This window comes from Cucurbita pepo, chromosome LG13, assembly GCF_002806865.2.
Source record: "Cucurbita pepo subsp. pepo cultivar mu-cu-16 chromosome LG13, ASM280686v2, whole genome shotgun sequence".
In the NCBI taxonomy this organism is placed as follows: domain Eukaryota; kingdom Viridiplantae; phylum Streptophyta; class Magnoliopsida; order Cucurbitales; family Cucurbitaceae; genus Cucurbita; species Cucurbita pepo.
In genome coordinates this window covers 6,190,931-6,208,149 of record NC_036650.1, presented here as the reverse complement: position 1 = coordinate 6,208,149, position 17,219 = coordinate 6,190,931, and the positions used below count along the sequence as shown (strand labels likewise).

The window sequence follows — 17,219 nt, the reverse complement described above, 5'->3', positions numbered from 1 at the left end:
CCCCCCCCCCCCCCCCCCCCCAAACATTTTCTTTCCTTCTCTATTCCTTTTTCTAGTTAAAATTTTCAGGAACATAATTCTGTTTCCCTATTTAATTCTCTCCCTTACACATGTTTCTCTCGTAAAATTTGAAAAGATTTCAACATCTTTGAGAATCTGTAGTTTTAGCTTCCGGCAAAGTTAGCAATTAAACATCGGACTCTTCCATTCTCCAATAAGGGATGTTTACTTGGATAATGTTTTCTTCCCTCTCTAAACCGCATCTCAGGTCCCTTATATGCAACTTATCTAATGTAGGCTGTCCAGAAAGAAAGAGAAGAAAAACTTGCACGCATACTTGAGGGTTTTCTTAATCAATATGTTCAAGGTGACAAAGACGGATTCTTACGGCATGCTGAATCTGAAGCCAAAAGACTCTCTAATGCGGGTATGAACAACTATGAATATGATATTGCAATCACTCTATTCCTTGTGCCTTTTTCCTTCCAGATTCCATTAATTGCTAACTTTGACCGTTTCTTGGTGCAAGACTTTTGAGTTCTTGTGTTTTTTTATGCAAGAATATTAATGATAGCTTATTAAGTTCGGCATTTTCTTGAAAGCTTACTGATGCAAGAGCCTCTTGTATTTATATTGATGATTCTAGTTTTTACCCATCTTGGACATGCAGCTTTTGGTATTAGTATACTACACACGATAGGCTACATTTATTCAAGACAAGCAGCACAGGAGCTTGGAAAGAGAGCCATTTATCTTGGCGTGCCATTTGTGGCTGAATGGTTTCGCAACAAGGGGCATTTTTGGAAGTCACAGATAACAGCTGCAAAAGGCAGGAAGATCTCAAGCTTACAATTTGTCTTCTTTTCCTCATCGATGATGAAGTATTTTTCTTTAATAATTTGCTACTTAATCATATCAACTATTTATATGTATCAGGTGCTTTTCAGTTGTTACAACTTCAAGATGATATTTGCCGGCAGTATAAAATGGATGGTAGTGGTCCTGAAAATGATGTTGAATCGCATATTAGATCGAATAAAGACACATTCCTCAATTCTTTGTGGAAGCTTAACGTGGTGGACATAGAACTGACTCTTATTAATGTGTGCCAGATGGTGAGCTCTCTTCTTTTTCCCTCTTTTTAAAAGCGGATATTTGGGAGCTTTCCAGGGAAGTTCGTTGCACGTTGTATGATTCCGTGGCATTAAGACTTGGGAATAAGTGTTGGCTGAATTGTTACTTCGACATTGAAACTAAAAAAAGAAAAAAAGAAAATCTTATTAGGCACACATAATGAATCTTTTGTGATCCACTTTGTTCCTCAGGTACTACGGGATAATACTGTGAAAAGGGAAGAACTAAAAGCTCGTGCTCTGGCTCTGAAGATTCTTGGAAATATATTCCAGGTTTTATATGAGATTGAGATCTTGCACCATGTTCACCTTTATTGTTCATTGATTGCCAGAGGCCAGGAACCACTTTTTCCATTATTAAAGTGTTTCTTAGTTTTTCTGAAAATTCATCGATGCCCTACAAGTTCTGGCCATTTTTTTATATAAGGATCTGGTGATAATGGCTTTTACTGGATATAATGACACCCCTCTGATGTCAAAGTCACAGAGTAAAGGATGCCGGGATATTGTGCATTTTCTGATGTATTTTAAAGGATAAGGATGATAATGTTCCAGTTTTTAACGCCTTGTTATATATATTACTTCATCCTTATCAGCAGGAGAAGCAAGCACAAAATGGTGGAACATCAAGAAAGAAAAGTGCTGCTGCAGTAGATGACGATGGAACGAGTTCAGAGAGCAGCGACGATGAGGATGATCCCCGAAGACCACTATCTTATCGAACTCCTTTTCTTACTCAGGCAAGTTGATCAATTCTTCTCTCTTCACTCAAAAAGATTCACTTTATCCATGTATATTGAAACTCGAGCTGAAAAGTTCGGCTCGTACCAGCTAATAATGTCTAGGTCAGAATAAGCAAAAACTCGACTCTTTTCGCAGATCCTCTAGAATAATCATGCTAGTTGGAACGCTAGGTTTTTTTCCGAACACATGTAAGTCATAAGAAAAATAAGCAACTTACCTGAATGAGTAATCGACCCTTTCAGTTTCTGACACCTGAAAGGGTGGTCGGCCTGATTTTATTGGGAGTAGGAAAAGAGAGCGAGGTTGTGGAAAATCATACCTCTGTCTATGGATTTAGTTTGACCTTGAATAGTCAGTATGCACATATATTTAGAAACTCTTCTAAAAAATGACTTTTAATAATATTTGTCATGTGAAATTATAAGTTTATATAAGTTTAGTTTTTTCTAATTTTTTATTTAACAGTTTATTGATTGCATAAATCTACTAAATACAATGTGTAAGGTCATAAAACACATTATTCACAGTAATACAACTTTATAAATACAAACTTAGGAAAAAAAACAAAAGCAAATTTGAAAATAGACAAGTTTTTGCTATAGTCTCTAGGTCTGTCATCTCTGTGATGAAGTTTTGTGTTTATTTCAGATTGGTTTAAGAACATGACAAGTAATCGTTGTTATAATTTACCAAAAGACAATTCCTGGGACATAAACAGCACCTCACTATTCATGCAATCATTTAAATTTAGTGAATTTCGTGCTTGCATTGAAGTCAAATTCCAACAGAAAAACCTCGACCAGAGGAATACTTTAATTTGCTTGATCTTTTGCGCTCTTTGATGGGACCGATGTTCACTGTTGAAGTTCTATATCATTGTTCATGCCGTGCAGGGTATAGGGAGACTCTTCAGATGCCTCTGTAATCCAGCATTTGATGTGGACGATGAAGAGATTGTGTATAAAAGCAAATGATGAATATATCTATTCATGCAAGAAGGTTGTACCTCTCTCTATCTTTCAACTGGCACAGAAGGCTCAAGCCTTCAATTGTGTTGACAATTGATGTGGTTGGACATTTTATTCGTTAATAAATTTTCCAAATCCATGAATATTTTTTAGTTCTCCAAAAGGGCTGCAAATGTAAAGCTCAACTTTTTTTTTTTTTTCCTTTTCCAATGGTTGGATGCTCTGTTGCTTTATCCAGAAGTCTTATGAAATTGAAGGCATTTCCACATCTAAACAAGCATGTGTGGAAATAATATAGTTGGCATCTTGATGTCCGTAAGCTACAATATTTACAGATGAAAAGAAAGGGAAAACAGTGAGAACAAAGTCCTCATATGTTCCAATTCCCTTGATTCCGAGGTACATGTACAGATACAACATCATGGTTTTCGGGTAAAAGGGTCGTTCGAGATTAGCAACCAATCTAAAAACTTGTTCCCATGTTCAATGAGCTGGATAGGGAAAAGCAGAGGGGGCACGGTGAGCTTGGACTGCACAAGCACAATGCACAGACATCAAATTTAGACAGCCACTCATGATGAGGGAATGGCGGCCGGAGCAGGTGTGGAGGGCAGGAAATGAGTCACAAACAGCCTGAACAGCAGGGGGAGTAAGAGCTGTGCATTGGCTGATGTTAAGCGTTCTAAGTCCATCATCATCATTCTTTCCCTTCCCCGTTGTTCCCCATTTTGTTGGCTTGTGCTTTATACAGCTATGTGCCAAAGAGTACATTGCTCTGTCTGTTATGTTCTGACAATAGTAGAGCCCAAGTGACCTCAGATGAGGGCACATATTTGCCATAGCAATCACACTATCATCTGCAGAAATGAGGAACAAAATTCAGCTATGCTAACGATACACCGACAAGAATTTATTTGATGAGACAGCACTTCTTACCACAAACAGATTCAACTATGCTCATACCCACCCCAATAACCACACGGGCTCGCCCTAAATGGAATGGCTCTCTTAGTTACCCTGTGATAAAAGACCTTTCACTTGCTCTCACCCCTATGGAGGAAACTCTCAAAAGATGGAAGCTCCTGTATCCAAGCGGCCTCCTATAGTTTAAATGTTCTTTCTCACATCTAAGATAAGAGTAGCTCAGTTCTTGAAAAGAAAATCCCTGGAAACAGGGCAATTGTCTTAAAAGAGGTTGGGTAGAGGGTTTTAGAACAAGCGATTATTTTCGATCTTAAACGCAATTCTATCCAAGCATCTCCTAGGCCACCGCTCGGATAGTATCAGTTACCCACTCATATTTACACACCTTGTCTGCAAGAGGCAGCTAACTAACCTTGCAACACTTAATTATCAAAAACTTATCAGATTCGAATATCACGGGCCGCCTTAGACTTCTTCTAGTGTTCTTCTTTTAAAATGTTCTTAATAAGAAACCGATGAACCCAAGAGAAGATGCTATTTGGTTTCCTTTCTTGGGTCCATTGAAGAAACCCATGATTTTGTTTCAATCAATCCATCAGCTTCATGGAGCAAAGGGCTATACTCTATCAAATAAAAAGCATCTATGATCTTTTTATTTACTAGATATAAATTTGTTGATTGAATTGAGAGATGTACCTGTAATTAGAACACAGCCACACAAGTCCAGGGTTCTAAGATCACGACATCCATACGCCAAGCTCATCACACCCACATCGCTCACATTTTCACACCATCCAAGATTTACGGACTGCAAACTATTACAGTATTGTCCAATAGCCTGCACATAATTGAAAGTTAATTAGACCAATCAACTTCAACATGCTATATAGATTGCTTAATCTTTAATTTGTACCTGCAATGCAGTGTCAGATGCAGCCTTGACACAGCTACAAAGATTAAGAACTTTTAGCTTTCTGCAATAACTGGCTAGATAAGCCAATGCAGTGTCACTGAATGCAGTACAACCACTAAGATTAAGTTTTATAAGATCAGGGCAACCATGAGCCAGGGCATATAGGGAAAGATCGCTGAGCTTGGAACTTTTTCTCAGGTCCAGGACCTGCAGATCATGACAGTAACTAGCAATGGTCTCAACAGCATCGTCGGCGAGCTGGGGTTTGTCCTGGCGCAAGATTAGAGTTTGCAGCTTTGCAAATTTAGGAGCAAGGGATAGGACCAAGTTGTTCATGTTCTTTTTGCACCTGAATCAAAAGGGGACACCAACTAGCAATTAACTAAGGTGTCTATAACTCGACAACTTTCGTTGCCAAGCATTAATCTATCACTATGTAAATACTTCTGATAAGTTCCAAGCTGATCGTTAAAATGTATAAAATAATAATGACGTGCTTGACTTAGCATATGACACCAGTGATGGGTACAAGAATCTAATGGGGTGTGGCCTACATAACAACAAAATAGCTGTCATTCATTAGAAGTATAAATGTCCAAAAGTATATGCTTTTCTGGGGGGGTCCAAGCAGCAGGTTATTCATTAAATAAATGCCTAAAAGTAAATGTTGAAGCTGTACTTACAAAATAACAGTCAAAGTTTGTAGCTAGAAAAATCAAGCTTGCACCGGTCCTGATATGTTCATGATTTATAAGTGAAAGAACTTAAAAGTCGTATCAGATAATTATGGAACGTTGACGATCTTATCTTAATAAAGAGTCGTAAAGATATTAGACACAAAAATAGTCCTAAGAAATCAGGCTTTACCATCGGAATAGACTCTAGTAATAACAAATGTTCTAGTTCCCGCTGAACGCCTCGAAAAGGTCGCAGAGAAACAGGATCACCTCAATTCGAGACATAACGAGGTACTTTCACGAGAAGTTGTCCTATAAATTCTTGGGAATCCGTCCTATCAACTTTAGAGGGACTACGACGCAATAAGACACATGTGATTTGATCTTAAGCATGTAAAATCAAAGGCATACAGATCCGAGTTTCTTGTAAGCTTTTGAAACATGTGAACCAGCACATTTAAGCACTAAAAAAACTAAGAACGGAGTCCATTTCATCATATGATATGAAGCAATAACAGGAGAAGGAAATCAATATGAACCAGGACGCAATTACATATGATTGAAATTTTCTCTCTAATAGCAACACAAATCAACATGTTTATAGAAAGAAACATCAGAGGTTCAACAATCAAAATTCAAAATAGATAGAAAGGCGTTCAAGGCAGATGAGAGAAAGTACCATGATAGAGAAAGATGGGTGAGGCCAAAGCAAATAGCATCCCTCCATCCACAACACACGCCAGAAGCTACAATAACAGTTCGATCATCAACAAGCGATATAATTTGCAAGAGAAGCTCCATAGGAATGTCCTTCCATCCGGCAATCACCCCACCGTCCATTTTAACCCCTTTAGCACCAACGTCGATTCCATCACCACCAGCAAGCATCATTAGTTTTTCAAAGCACAAGTTCAAGTCCTCAGTCCTCAAGTTTTCTTTACCAACCATTTCACTCAAGTTCCCACAACCCCCCTTCCCTAAAACTTATCAAACCAGCCTAAAATTATCAGAATTTCCTCGCTTCTACCGCCTGAGAGAGAGAGAGAAAGACAAGATAAAAACGCAGAACACATTAACCAGGTAAAAACAAGCATCTACCCAAATATATCGCACTCTCTTCCCAAAGATTAAAGAAAAAGCCGAAAACAGAGCGACCCAATTCAAAAAGTCCCAGTTCTGTAGCAAAATGGTTGAAAACAAACAAGAAACCCACAAAAATTAACCAGAAGACATCAAATTTCAGAGAGAAATAAAAAGAACACGTAGTAAAAGGAAAACCCTGGAAAGAAAAAGCAACCACATATACTAAGAATCACAGAAAAAAAAAAAAAAAAAAAAAAAAAAAAAAAAAAAAAAAAAAAAAAAAAAAAAAAGCGTGCGTGTGAGGATGGCCTTCTGAGTTCAAGTGGGGCCCACTTCCTGTTTACGTGGGGACCACCAAAGGATTCATAATTGAAATTAAAATTAAAATTAAAATTGAACTAAATACCAAACTCCAATTTTCCTTTTTAATTTTAATTTTAAAATTTATTTATTTATTATTTTATATTATTGTGTGTGTAGAAGGTTCCATGTGTTAAAAACCGAAGCCGCACTCAAAAGCTATTCCTTTTCCATTTCATCCCACAAACGAAAAATGGATCCTTTTTATTTATTTCTTTCTTTTTTTTCTTTTTTTCCCTTCAAACCCCTTTTTTTCTTTATTACTAAAAAAGAATATTACTCCAAATTCCTTCAAAATTAAAAATTGGTGAATTTTTGGTATTTATTCACCTAATTTCCTCTCCAAATTATTTAATAATATTCTTTTTTTTTTAATACCATGTTTTAAAAAGTCATCCAATCAAACATTTTTTATATTAAAATTTTGTTTCTTTCATAACCTCTTAAATTACGAATATACCCTTGATCATTGTTCATATCCCTTATGAACACAAAATTGGATATATCAGTGTCATTAAAAAAAACTCACTCGAGTGTTCTTTTATAAGATTAGAAGTCATTTCAAACTGACGTTGATGAACCAAATTAGATAAGATTTAAACAAAGAAACAGATCGAAATAGAGGAAGCCCTATGCATCGTTATCATCAATCAAGTAAAGACAAGAGTTGATGCTCGAAAAAGCAAAGTCATCCTATGGTCTACGTTAGCCCATTCCATTAAGTGGGGTACTCAGCTTTATACTAAATTGGCTAAGATATTTAGATTTTACTTATATGGCCATCACACCCAACCAATCCATTTCATTCTGTTCATGCTTTTACACTAACTTTTCTTTTTAAATAAGGGAATACTTTCTATCTTATTCTTGCTGCGTCGACCTTCATCTTCTGCCAAACATCTTTCTTTTGACCAATTAAAAAAAGGATACTGTCTGTTTGCATCTCATGAATCATTGAATTCTGCACTTATTTTGGGCTCTGTTCATTCTCTTATTCCCATCTCAGCTTCCATGATTGATGTTTTGAATGGATTTTTCCCTTTTTTTCTCCCTATGGCTAGTTTCTGATAGGGAATTATTGAGTGGGTTATGGCTTTTAGGTATCTATGGTCTCGGAGGCACTAATATATTCAATAAACTTTGCTTTTGTCCCATCTGCAGTGTAACGGCTCAAGTCCACCACTAATGAATATTGTCCGTTTTGGCCCATTACGTATCGTCATCAGCTTTAAGGTTTTAAAACGTGGCTACTAAGGAGAGGTTTGCACACCCTTATAAAGAATACTTTGTTCCCCTCTCCAATCGATGTGGGATCTCACAATCCACCCCTCTTCAGGGCCCAACGTCCTTGTTAGCACTCGTTCCCCTCTCTAATCGGCACACCGCTCAGTGTTTNGGTGCTGATGATCAGAGCTCAAAACCCAGTAACGATCAATAAAGGGAGAACAAGTGATTACCTCGGACCGCTTCAGGTGAAAAGATCAAGAAATTCCTGTAAGTCGGAGGTGAAGCAGTCAGCCGAAGATGGTCTATAAAATAGAAGACACGCAAAAGGAAGAGCGCCTACAGCGTTGGCGTTGGGACTTGAAAAAAAACAAAGAAAAAAAAAAAAGAAAGAAAACGTCCGGTGGCAAAGAAGGAGTAATGCAGATTGCGCCACGTGGAAAGCATCCTGCGTGCGTGTGAGGATGGCCTTCTGAGTTCAAGTGGGGCCCACTTCCTGTTTACGTGGGGACCACCAAAGGATTCATAATTGAAATTAAAATTAAAATTAAAATTGAACTAAATACCAAACTCCAATTTTCCTTTTTAATTTTAATTTTAAAATTTATTTATTTATTATTTTATATTATTGTGTGTGTAGAAGGTTCCATGTGTTAAAAACCGAAGCCGCACTCAAAAGCTATTCCTTTTCCATTTCATCCCACAAACGAAAAATGGATCCTTTTTATTTATTTCTTTCTTTTTTTTCTTTTTTTCCCTTCAAACCCCTTTTTTTCTTTATTACTAAAAAAGAATATTACTCCAAATTCCTTCAAAATTAAAAATTGGTGAATTTTTGGTATTTATTCACCTAATTTCCTCTCCAAATTATTTAATAATATTCTTTTTTTTTTAATACCATGTTTTAAAAAGTCATCCAATCAAACATTTTTTATATTAAAATTTTGTTTCTTTCATAACCTCTTAAATTACGAATATACCCTTGATCATTGTTCATATCCCTTATGAACACAAAATTGGATATATCAGTGTCATTAAAAAAAACTCACTCGAGTGTTCTTTTATAAGATTAGAAGTCATTTCAAACTGACGTTGATGAACCAAATTAGATAAGATTTAAACAAAGAAACAGATCGAAATAGAGGAAGCCCTATGCATCGTTATCATCAATCAAGTAAAGACAAGAGTTGATGCTCGAAAAAGCAAAGTCATCCTATGGTCTACGTTAGCCCATTCCATTAAGTGGGGTACTCAGCTTTATACTAAATTGGCTAAGATATTTAGATTTTACTTATATGGCCATCACACCCAACCAATCCATTTCATTCTGTTCATGCTTTTACACTAACTTTTCTTTTTAAATAAGGGAATACTTTCTATCTTATTCTTGCTGCGTCGACCTTCATCTTCTGCCAAACATCTTTCTTTTGACCAATTAAAAAAAGGATACTGTCTGTTTGCATCTCATGAATCATTGAATTCTGCACTTATTTTGGGCTCTGTTCATTCTCTTATTCCCATCTCAGCTTCCATGATTGATGTTTTGAATGGATTTTTCCCTTTTTTTCTCCCTATGGCTAGTTTCTGATAGGGAATTATTGAGTGGGTTATGGCTTTTAGGTATCTATGGTCTCGGAGGCACTAATATATTCAATAAACTTTGCTTTTGTCCCATCTGCAGTGTAACGGCTCAAGTCCACCACTAATGAATATTGTCCGTTTTGGCCCATTACGTATCGTCATCAGCTTTAAGGTTTTAAAACGTGGCTACTAAGGAGAGGTTTGCACACCCTTATAAAGAATACTTTGTTCCCCTCTCCAATCGATGTGGGATCTCACAATCCACCCCTCTTCAGGGCCCAACGTCCTTGTTAGCACTCGTTCCCCTCTCTAATCGGCACACCGCTCAGTGTTTAACTCTAATATCATTAGTAACAGTCCAAGCCCACTGTTAGTGGATATTATCCGCTTTGGTCCGTTATCTATCACTGTCAGCTCATGGTTTTAAAATGCGTCTACTAGAGAGAGGTCTCTACACTCTTATAAAGAATGTTTCGTTTCTTTTTCTAACCGATGTGGGATCTCACAATATGTGTGGCTAAGTATTCTACCTCCGCTAGATTTGGCCAAGTTAGTAGTCTCTGTCTGCTTTTGTTTTCTTTTAAATGTTTGTTTATGGTCGTATAATTTTGCTGATGTTTGCTTGTTTGTTATTTAGGTAAACATTCATAATCAGAGATGTGTTTCAATTTCACACGTAAATCCAGACTCATTGTAGGAAAATTAGACACTGTTGAAGTGCAATAAATGAATCAATACTTCAATTTGCATGCTACTGACCTTTCTTCCAAAATAAACCATAAAGTTTACCTGTAAAGATTGGACTTTCTGAAACTATGATAAGCAAGTTGATATGATCACGTTTTCTGGCATCACTCGTTCTTTGGATCCTGAAATTAGCAGCAACAGAGACAATATCATAAGAAAACTTGGGTTGCAAGTGCTTTTGTTGATTATAAATAAATAAATGAAGCCAGCCCTCATACATGTGACCAGTAGATTACAAAAATGGAGTGATGTTAGTGTGAAGAAACTAACACTTTTTCCAGCCAGCGAAGAACAGCTAGCTTACGTTTGAAAAAACTTCCTAGAGTCTGAAACAAATTGCAACTCCTCCCCAGTGCGCAAGGAGCGATAAAAGGAAGTAGGATAGCATTGGTTCTTTCGGTAAACCAATGCATGAGCTGAGGCTCCCATGTCTCGCCGACCCTTTGAAAGAGGGCGTAGCTGGATTTCTATCCTGAATAATTGGTCCTTCTTTTTGCTCTATTTGCATATATATTGCTCTCTATTTATAGATAAATAAAAGCGCTCCTGAACCTATTCATTGTCGGTCTCACAATTCCATTGCCTCAATTATAAGGAGAGGTGGAAGAAAAGGTTCGGGATTGCTTTAGGAGTATTTGGGCCTCACTTAACTATTTGTATGGATGAACAACGAAAGACAAAGAAAGAGTGAAGTGGGCTTGATGTTCGGAGAAAGGGAAGGGGCGTGGTTGGTGTGTCACTGGGTCGGGAACCCGATTCTTTCACAAAATGAAGAAATTAAGTAAGGCAAAGATAAAGATAATGATGATCAGTCAATTTCCTAAAATCACATATTTTAGATTTTACAGCGGATACCTAGACATCCAAAGAGGAGGAAGGGCGTAGTATCTTTCAAGAACCAGACAGCATTTCGATTCTGTAAATTTCAAAGGTTATGCCACAGTCCTATGAACTTGGCAGTAAGCAAAAACCTTTCCACCAAATGGGCGAAGAAGAAGCCAACTTTCTAAAGGAAGCCCATCGTCATAAAAATGGAGGATCATGAGGAGTTAAGGGAAGCATTTACCCCTCCTTCACACATCTCTCCACACTGCTTCAGCTTTCTTCCAAACTCCATCCTCCATTGCACGAAAGTTAGTTCCAGCAAACGACCTTGGGAATGCTTTCAATTGGTATCCCACTATAGCAAACCCACACAAATGCAGAGAGAATAGACAGTAAACTTCAGAAAAAAGCTGCATAATCTGTTAACATAAAATCACATTTGCTGCAAAAAAAGAAGCATATACAAGTCCAGCAGAAACTTACCCGGATGAGGCACTCTGTGAAGGATTCCTAAGCATAATACGTGTATCGCCTCCCAGCCTCGAGTTCCTAAGAGTAATCTGGAGCTCACGATCAGTGCGATCCTTTCCCATCTACCTCTCATTGCAAATGCTTGAGCCTGCACCGACCCGTACCGAATACAGTAAGGATGATTGCAGTTCCAGCTTCACCACCCTCTCTGCAACTCTTTCAACAACTTTTAGGTCTCCATGAATTGCACAGACACCAAGAAGTGACTTGCAAAGTGTAGAAGTAGATTGGCATTTTGGTGTTTTAATAATAATAACTGCTTCAAATTTCCAGCCCAACTACTACAAAGAATAATGTTCATTCCTCAGCACGACTCCGTGTTCATGTCATTGTAGAGAAGGTGACTATCCCATCCTCAACAAAACCAGCATGACTGCAAGCTAATAAGACTCCAGCTAGAGTTATCCTATCAGGCAGTACACCTTCCCTGACCAATTTATTAAAAGTTCGTAGGGCTTCAAAGTATACATTGTTAACCAGAACCATAATCATAGTGTTCCATGATATCAAATCTCTAACGGACATATCTATAAAGACTTTCATGTGGTTCAGGATACATGCTTACCAGCGAACGAGAGACAATGGCTTCAGATTCGAAACCCAACTTCAGAACCAAATTATGAATTTGACTACCCAACTCACAGGTGTGAAGACTGAAATGGAGCTCGGCACACTGCTCAGTGTAATCTCAATTGGCCTGAGGTTCTCCCTTATGGAGTGCACAAAAAGCCACATGGAATCGCTCTGATGACCATGCCATGCAATGCTTGAGAGCATGACATGACAAGAGCTCCAAAAAGCTACACAGCAACGTTCAAGCTGTCGCATTTGGAAAACAAGTCAATTGCAGCACTGAGTCCAATACCGTTAGAATTAAATACCATCTTGAAACATAAAGAAAATATTTGCTTACCCAGTTCCAACTCTTGGAGACAACAGACACTGGTCACGATTAATACAGTGAACTGATCGGGAGAGGGATACTAGAGAGAACTGATATAGTGCCAATACTCTTAAGCCTGGTCTGTGGCAGCCCAAAATCAAAGAGTTTCAAGAGATAACATCCACCTTTTCCATACTAAAAAATATGCAAACATATAATCAACAAGGCCAAAATTTCCACTGCATATTAATCGATGAATTTCTGAGCACCACGCTTGACGCATCCACACCACTTCGAACCATACTGCCAAGAATTTGCTTACCAGACAAGCATACGACACAAGTGAAAGCAAAATGGAGAAGGTATATTAACTTGGTCTAAAACCAGCGTTTTTCATTTCCAGAAAAACGTCCGTAGCATTATTAGCAATTCCAGATCAAACAGAACCAGAAATCGTTGAGTTCCAAGAAATAATGTCCTTCTCAGGCATTACCTGATGGCGTGCACTTTTGACATCGCCAAATCTAAATATACCCTTCAAGCATATGTTCCAGGATACAATATTCTTCTTTTAATGCCGCCAAGTGGTGTATCAAATATTTTCGTGTAATTTTTTTTATATTTTTAATGTATGTTATAAATATGTTACATTTGATAGCAAAGTTTCATTTTCCTCTCACAAGTTTTTAGGTTATCAAATATGTTTATATTTTTTCAAAAAAAAAAAAAAACAACAACAACAACAAGATACATTTTTCTTTGTTAAAAAAGAGGAAACAAAGAACGAAAAAATGAAAAACAAGAAATCAAAAATGAAACCTTACCAAATGTGCCTTAATTTCTTTTCTTAACTGCTGAAGTTTTCAAAATAGTCTAAACCATCTCATTAGCTACGGTAACATAAAAAACGAATCGAGTTTTTTCTATTATTATTCATTTAACTTGTGAGAGGAATCAGAGCTTGCATGGGAACTGGAGAAGAACAAAGCATTTAAAAGAAAAACAGATAAATCATCCTAACGAAAATGCATATGAATTGAAAAGGGATATTGATACACCTCAATAAGATTTTCTGAATACAATATGATCTTTGACATACAATATCAGTTCCATAAATTCTAGTAATTTATCCTATCCCTCACCAACAAGAGTAAGCCAAGAGCCAAAATAAAGTACAAGGTAATTAACATTAAAGTGACTTTTCTGTCAGCAAACTGTCTGTCATGTTCTGTTCTCATCTCATTTTCGATCAGATCGTTTAATTTAGGCATTTGAAGATATTTATGTTAAAGAATAAAGAACCAGCTTGTGTTCTGCTACATATCAGTCAAGGCAACTAAAACAGCTGATCCTTCAAGCAGAAACGCAAAGTATCACCAGAGTTTGTCGTTCTTGTTTGTTCAAATTATAGAATACGGCCTGTCTTTCTTTAAGCATGCTTCGAACTCATAACGATATCTCGATGGACTAGGTTTACAAATTTCCTATTTAAATAAGCATCGAAAGTTAAGTGGGTGTATCACATACTTGATGGGGATTGTGACAGTCAACATGTTGGGTAGATCGAGATCCTGGATTCTTCTCACAGAGCTCTTGAACATGCATTGCTTTTCAATAGGCTGGAGCGAACACTTGATCCTGTAATGAGCAATAAACATCTTTGTATCTTCTCATTCAGATCTTGGATCTAAATTTCTCTTTGATTGCTGACGCTGTTGAGCATAGCCAAAAATTTTGGATTCTACAATGAATGAATGAATGAGAGACAACTTTCCACAATGGTTTCAAACCATGAATGCTTGAGTTGATGGGATAGATTTTGTTGCTTTCATGATTTCACTGGTAAAGATTCTGCTCATTTAGTCTAATAGCTACCCATTCTCCCAACCTCGAGTGTCCGTGTTTTCTACATGCATCAAGGACTTTTTCTAGCATTGAAACAGTAGGATCAAAGGGCATATTGTTGATAAATTTTTCAAGCTCATCCATGTTTCCATGTCGGCCATAGAGCTCGATCATGCATTCATAGTGCTCTAATCGAGGTATGATACAGAACTTGTCACTCATTGAATCGAAATACTGCCTACCTAACTCAACGAGATTTTCATAGACACAAGCAAGCAAAATACCTTGGAAGGTCACATGGTCCGGGCTAATGCCTTTCTCCATCATCATCATTTGAAACAATTCGATTACTATCATACCCCTTCCGTTGTGACAACATCCTAAAATTATGGAGTTCCACAGAACCACATCGCGCGAAGCTGCATTTTCAAAAACCTTGAGGGCGTACTCAAGTTGTCGGCATTTACAGTACATATCAACTAAAGCTCCACTAACTGCAATGTCTATCTCATAATTATTTCTAACCATGAAGCCATGGATTTGTTTGCCTTGATCTAATGCAAAGGTGTTTGCACAGGCTGCTAAAAGGGTTGCAAAGGTAAATTTACTGGGAGCTGCTTCCCATTGCATCTCTGAGAAAATTGTCATAGCCTGTTCACTCATGCCGTGACGAGCATAGGTAGTAAGTAGAGCATTCCAGGAGACTTTATCCCGCCATTGACTCATTTGGTAAAACCAAACTCTGGCACTTTTCAAGTTCCCACATTTACCATACATGTCAAGGAGGGCATTACCAATATAGAGATTAGCATAGAAACCAATTCTATAGATAAAACCATGAACTTGCTTTCCTCTTTCAACATCTAAAAGGCCAGTACACACATTCAATATCAGGCGAAGAGTAACGTGATCGACATCCTTAATCGAATTGTGCATCAAGTGGAAAAAGTCTAGTGCCTCTGCCCATTGACCGGAATGAATATACCCTGCCAACATAGCATTCCATGAAATCACATTGCGTTCGGGCATTTCATTGAAAAGCTCCCTAGCTTTTAGAACTTCCCCAGACATTGCATATCCATATACCATGGAAGTCCAAGAAATAAGATTTCTGGAACTGGGTTGGGTAAATACTTGGTGAGCATTTTCTAATGTTCCACATTTCACATACATGTCAATTAAAGAGCTCGAAATAACTTCATCCTCTTCCAATCCTACTTTCACTACAATACCATGAATTTGCCTACCTTCTATGAGTGCTGCCATACTTGAACAAGCAATCAGAGCATTGGAAAAAGTAAAACTCAATGGCATCACTGCCTCTCGGAACATTTGGAAAAACATTGACACTGCCATTTTACCATCGTCCACCTCAAGATAGCGCCTAACAATAACATTCCAGGAAACATCATTTCGATTCTGGATTTCATCAAACATGCTACGTGCATCATTCATAAGCCTACACTTTCCATAGACATCAACAAGCGAGCTCTCAAGAATCACATTGCCAACAAAGCCAGATTTCACAATATGCCCGTGAACTTGCCTAGAGAGGTGAAGAGCCAAAACAGAACCGCAAGACCCAAGTACACTAGCTAAAGTTATTTCAGTAGCATAAACACCGGATTTATTCATATTCAGAAATAAATTCAAAGCTTCCAAAGCAAACCCATTCTGCGTATACGCCGTTAACATCGCATTCCAAGATCCCCCATCTCTCTGAGGCATTTCCTGGAACAGCTCCCTCGCATCCTCCAAACACCCACATTTACCATACGCCTCAATCGCCCGATTCAACAAGAAAATCGGCGGCGTGGGGCAAAACGTAACCAAATGAGATTCAACCTTTCGAGCTTCAACAAGAGCGCGAGTGGAAGAACAAATTTGGAAGAGGCGAGCATACAAGGGATGAGGAAAAGGGAAGGGGGAATCAAACAGAACCGAGACAGCTTTTCGGAGGCGACCCTCTTCTAGGTATTTGAGGATTGTGGTGGCAGCGGCTTTGGCGCCGGTGGGTTGGGTTCTGGCGCTGAGGTTCTTATGGGAAAGAAGGCGATTGAGTATTGAGGCCGCAGACACACCCATGTATCAAACGAGGGGTTCGAACTCGAATGCTTCACAGAGCGGCGCATTCTTTTGCTCTTTCTGCTGCAACCATTCAAAGGCCCCCCGCCAAAATAATGCCTACAGTTTTCCTTTCATTCTTTTTAGGTTAATCATACAAATTTTACCATAAGTTAAAAATAAAAAATTATCTTTTTATCCTTCAACTTTAAATTTACTTCCAAAAATAACTTTTTCCATTATATTTTAATTATACCTATAAATTTTATGGAGAAAAATTATATATCAAAGCCTTATAGATTATTTTAAATTTTTAAAAATATTAATAAATTTTTTAAAAAACACAAATATATTAATAAAAGCTGGGTCATCTTCAAATTTTTTAATTTTATGAGTATTAATTTAAATTTGAATTTTATGAGTATTAATTTCTAGAAGTCGATCTATTCTTTATTGTAACGTGGCAACATGAATTAATTTAATGAAAAATATAATAATATATTTTTCCATCCACAATTTTGTTATAAACCTCATAAATTAGAATGCCAATCATATCCATATATAATAATTTGGATAAATACGTTAAATACTTTTCAATTTGACTTTTAATTTTATATTTTAAAAAATTAGACAATATTCCTTACTTCCTTTCTACTCTCAAAGGAATATTTTCAAAATTCAAGCATACTAAAAAAAATTAAAAGAATTTGTAAAAAT

The 17,219-nt window shown here is 37.3% G+C and overlaps 3 protein-coding genes and 1 pseudogene across 4 annotated transcripts in view; 1 reads left to right on the top strand and 3 right to left on the bottom strand.

Annotated features, from left to right (window-relative positions):
• LOC111808370 (chaperone protein dnaJ 10-like) overlaps positions 1-2,990 on the top strand; it is a 4,170-nt gene extending 1,180 nt beyond the window's left edge. The window contains exons 5-10 of one of the 2 annotated variants that reach the window (XM_023694303.1): positions 298-427; positions 671-829; positions 937-1,115; positions 1,326-1,406; positions 1,733-1,873; positions 2,771-2,990. In XM_023694303.1, the coding sequence (XP_023550071.1) occupies positions 298-427; positions 671-829; positions 937-1,115; positions 1,326-1,406; positions 1,733-1,873; positions 2,771-2,851 (771 nt within the window). In that variant the 3' untranslated portion in view covers positions 2,852-2,990. Of the gene's footprint in view, positions 1-297; positions 428-670; positions 830-936; positions 1,116-1,325; positions 1,407-1,729; positions 1,874-2,770 lie in introns of both variants that reach the window. The other variant, XM_023694302.1, reaches the window with a different exon arrangement.
• A 101-nt stretch (positions 2,991-3,091) lies between these two features.
• Positions 3,092-8,428, bottom strand: LOC111808371 (F-box protein SKP2A-like). The gene is made up of 5 exons (XM_023694304.1): positions 8,260-8,428; positions 6,039-6,389; positions 4,683-5,031; positions 4,466-4,607; positions 3,092-3,702 (listed from the first exon to the last, which is right to left on the bottom strand). The coding sequence occupies exons 2-5, from the start codon at positions 6,305-6,307 to the stop codon at positions 3,329-3,331; spliced, it is 1,134 nt and encodes a 377-aa protein (XP_023550072.1). The 5' UTR covers positions 6,308-6,389; positions 8,260-8,428; the 3' UTR covers positions 3,092-3,328.
• LOC111809293 lies at positions 8,404-14,198 on the bottom strand (annotated as a pseudogene).
• Positions 13,626-16,604, bottom strand: LOC111808369 (pentatricopeptide repeat-containing protein At3g26540). Its single transcript, XM_023694301.1, has one exon. The coding sequence runs from the start codon at positions 16,521-16,523 to the stop codon at positions 14,430-14,432; it is 2,094 nt and encodes a 697-aa protein (XP_023550069.1). The 5' UTR covers positions 16,524-16,604; the 3' UTR covers positions 13,626-14,429.
• Positions 16,605-17,219: the final 615 nt, after the last annotated feature.

What these genes read in the sequence shown, in the direction of transcription:
- LOC111808369 (XM_023694301.1), bottom strand. Translation starts at nt 16,523, where the DNA reads ATGGGTGTGTCTGCGGCCTCAATACTCAATCGCCTTCTTTCCCATAAG.
- LOC111808371 (XM_023694304.1), bottom strand. Translation starts at nt 6,307, where the DNA reads ATGGTTGGTAAAGAAAACTTGAGGACTGAGGACTTGAACTTGTGCTTT. An exon ending in ACCCATCTTTCTCTATCATG is followed by an intron (nt 5,032 to 6,038) that starts GTACTTTCTCTC and finishes CTTTTGATTCAG; the next exon opens with GTGCAAAAAGAACATGAACA. An exon ending in CATCTGACACTGCATTGCAG is followed by an intron (nt 4,608 to 4,682) that starts GTACAAATTAAA and finishes AATTATGTGCAG; the next exon opens with GCTATTGGACAATACTGTAA.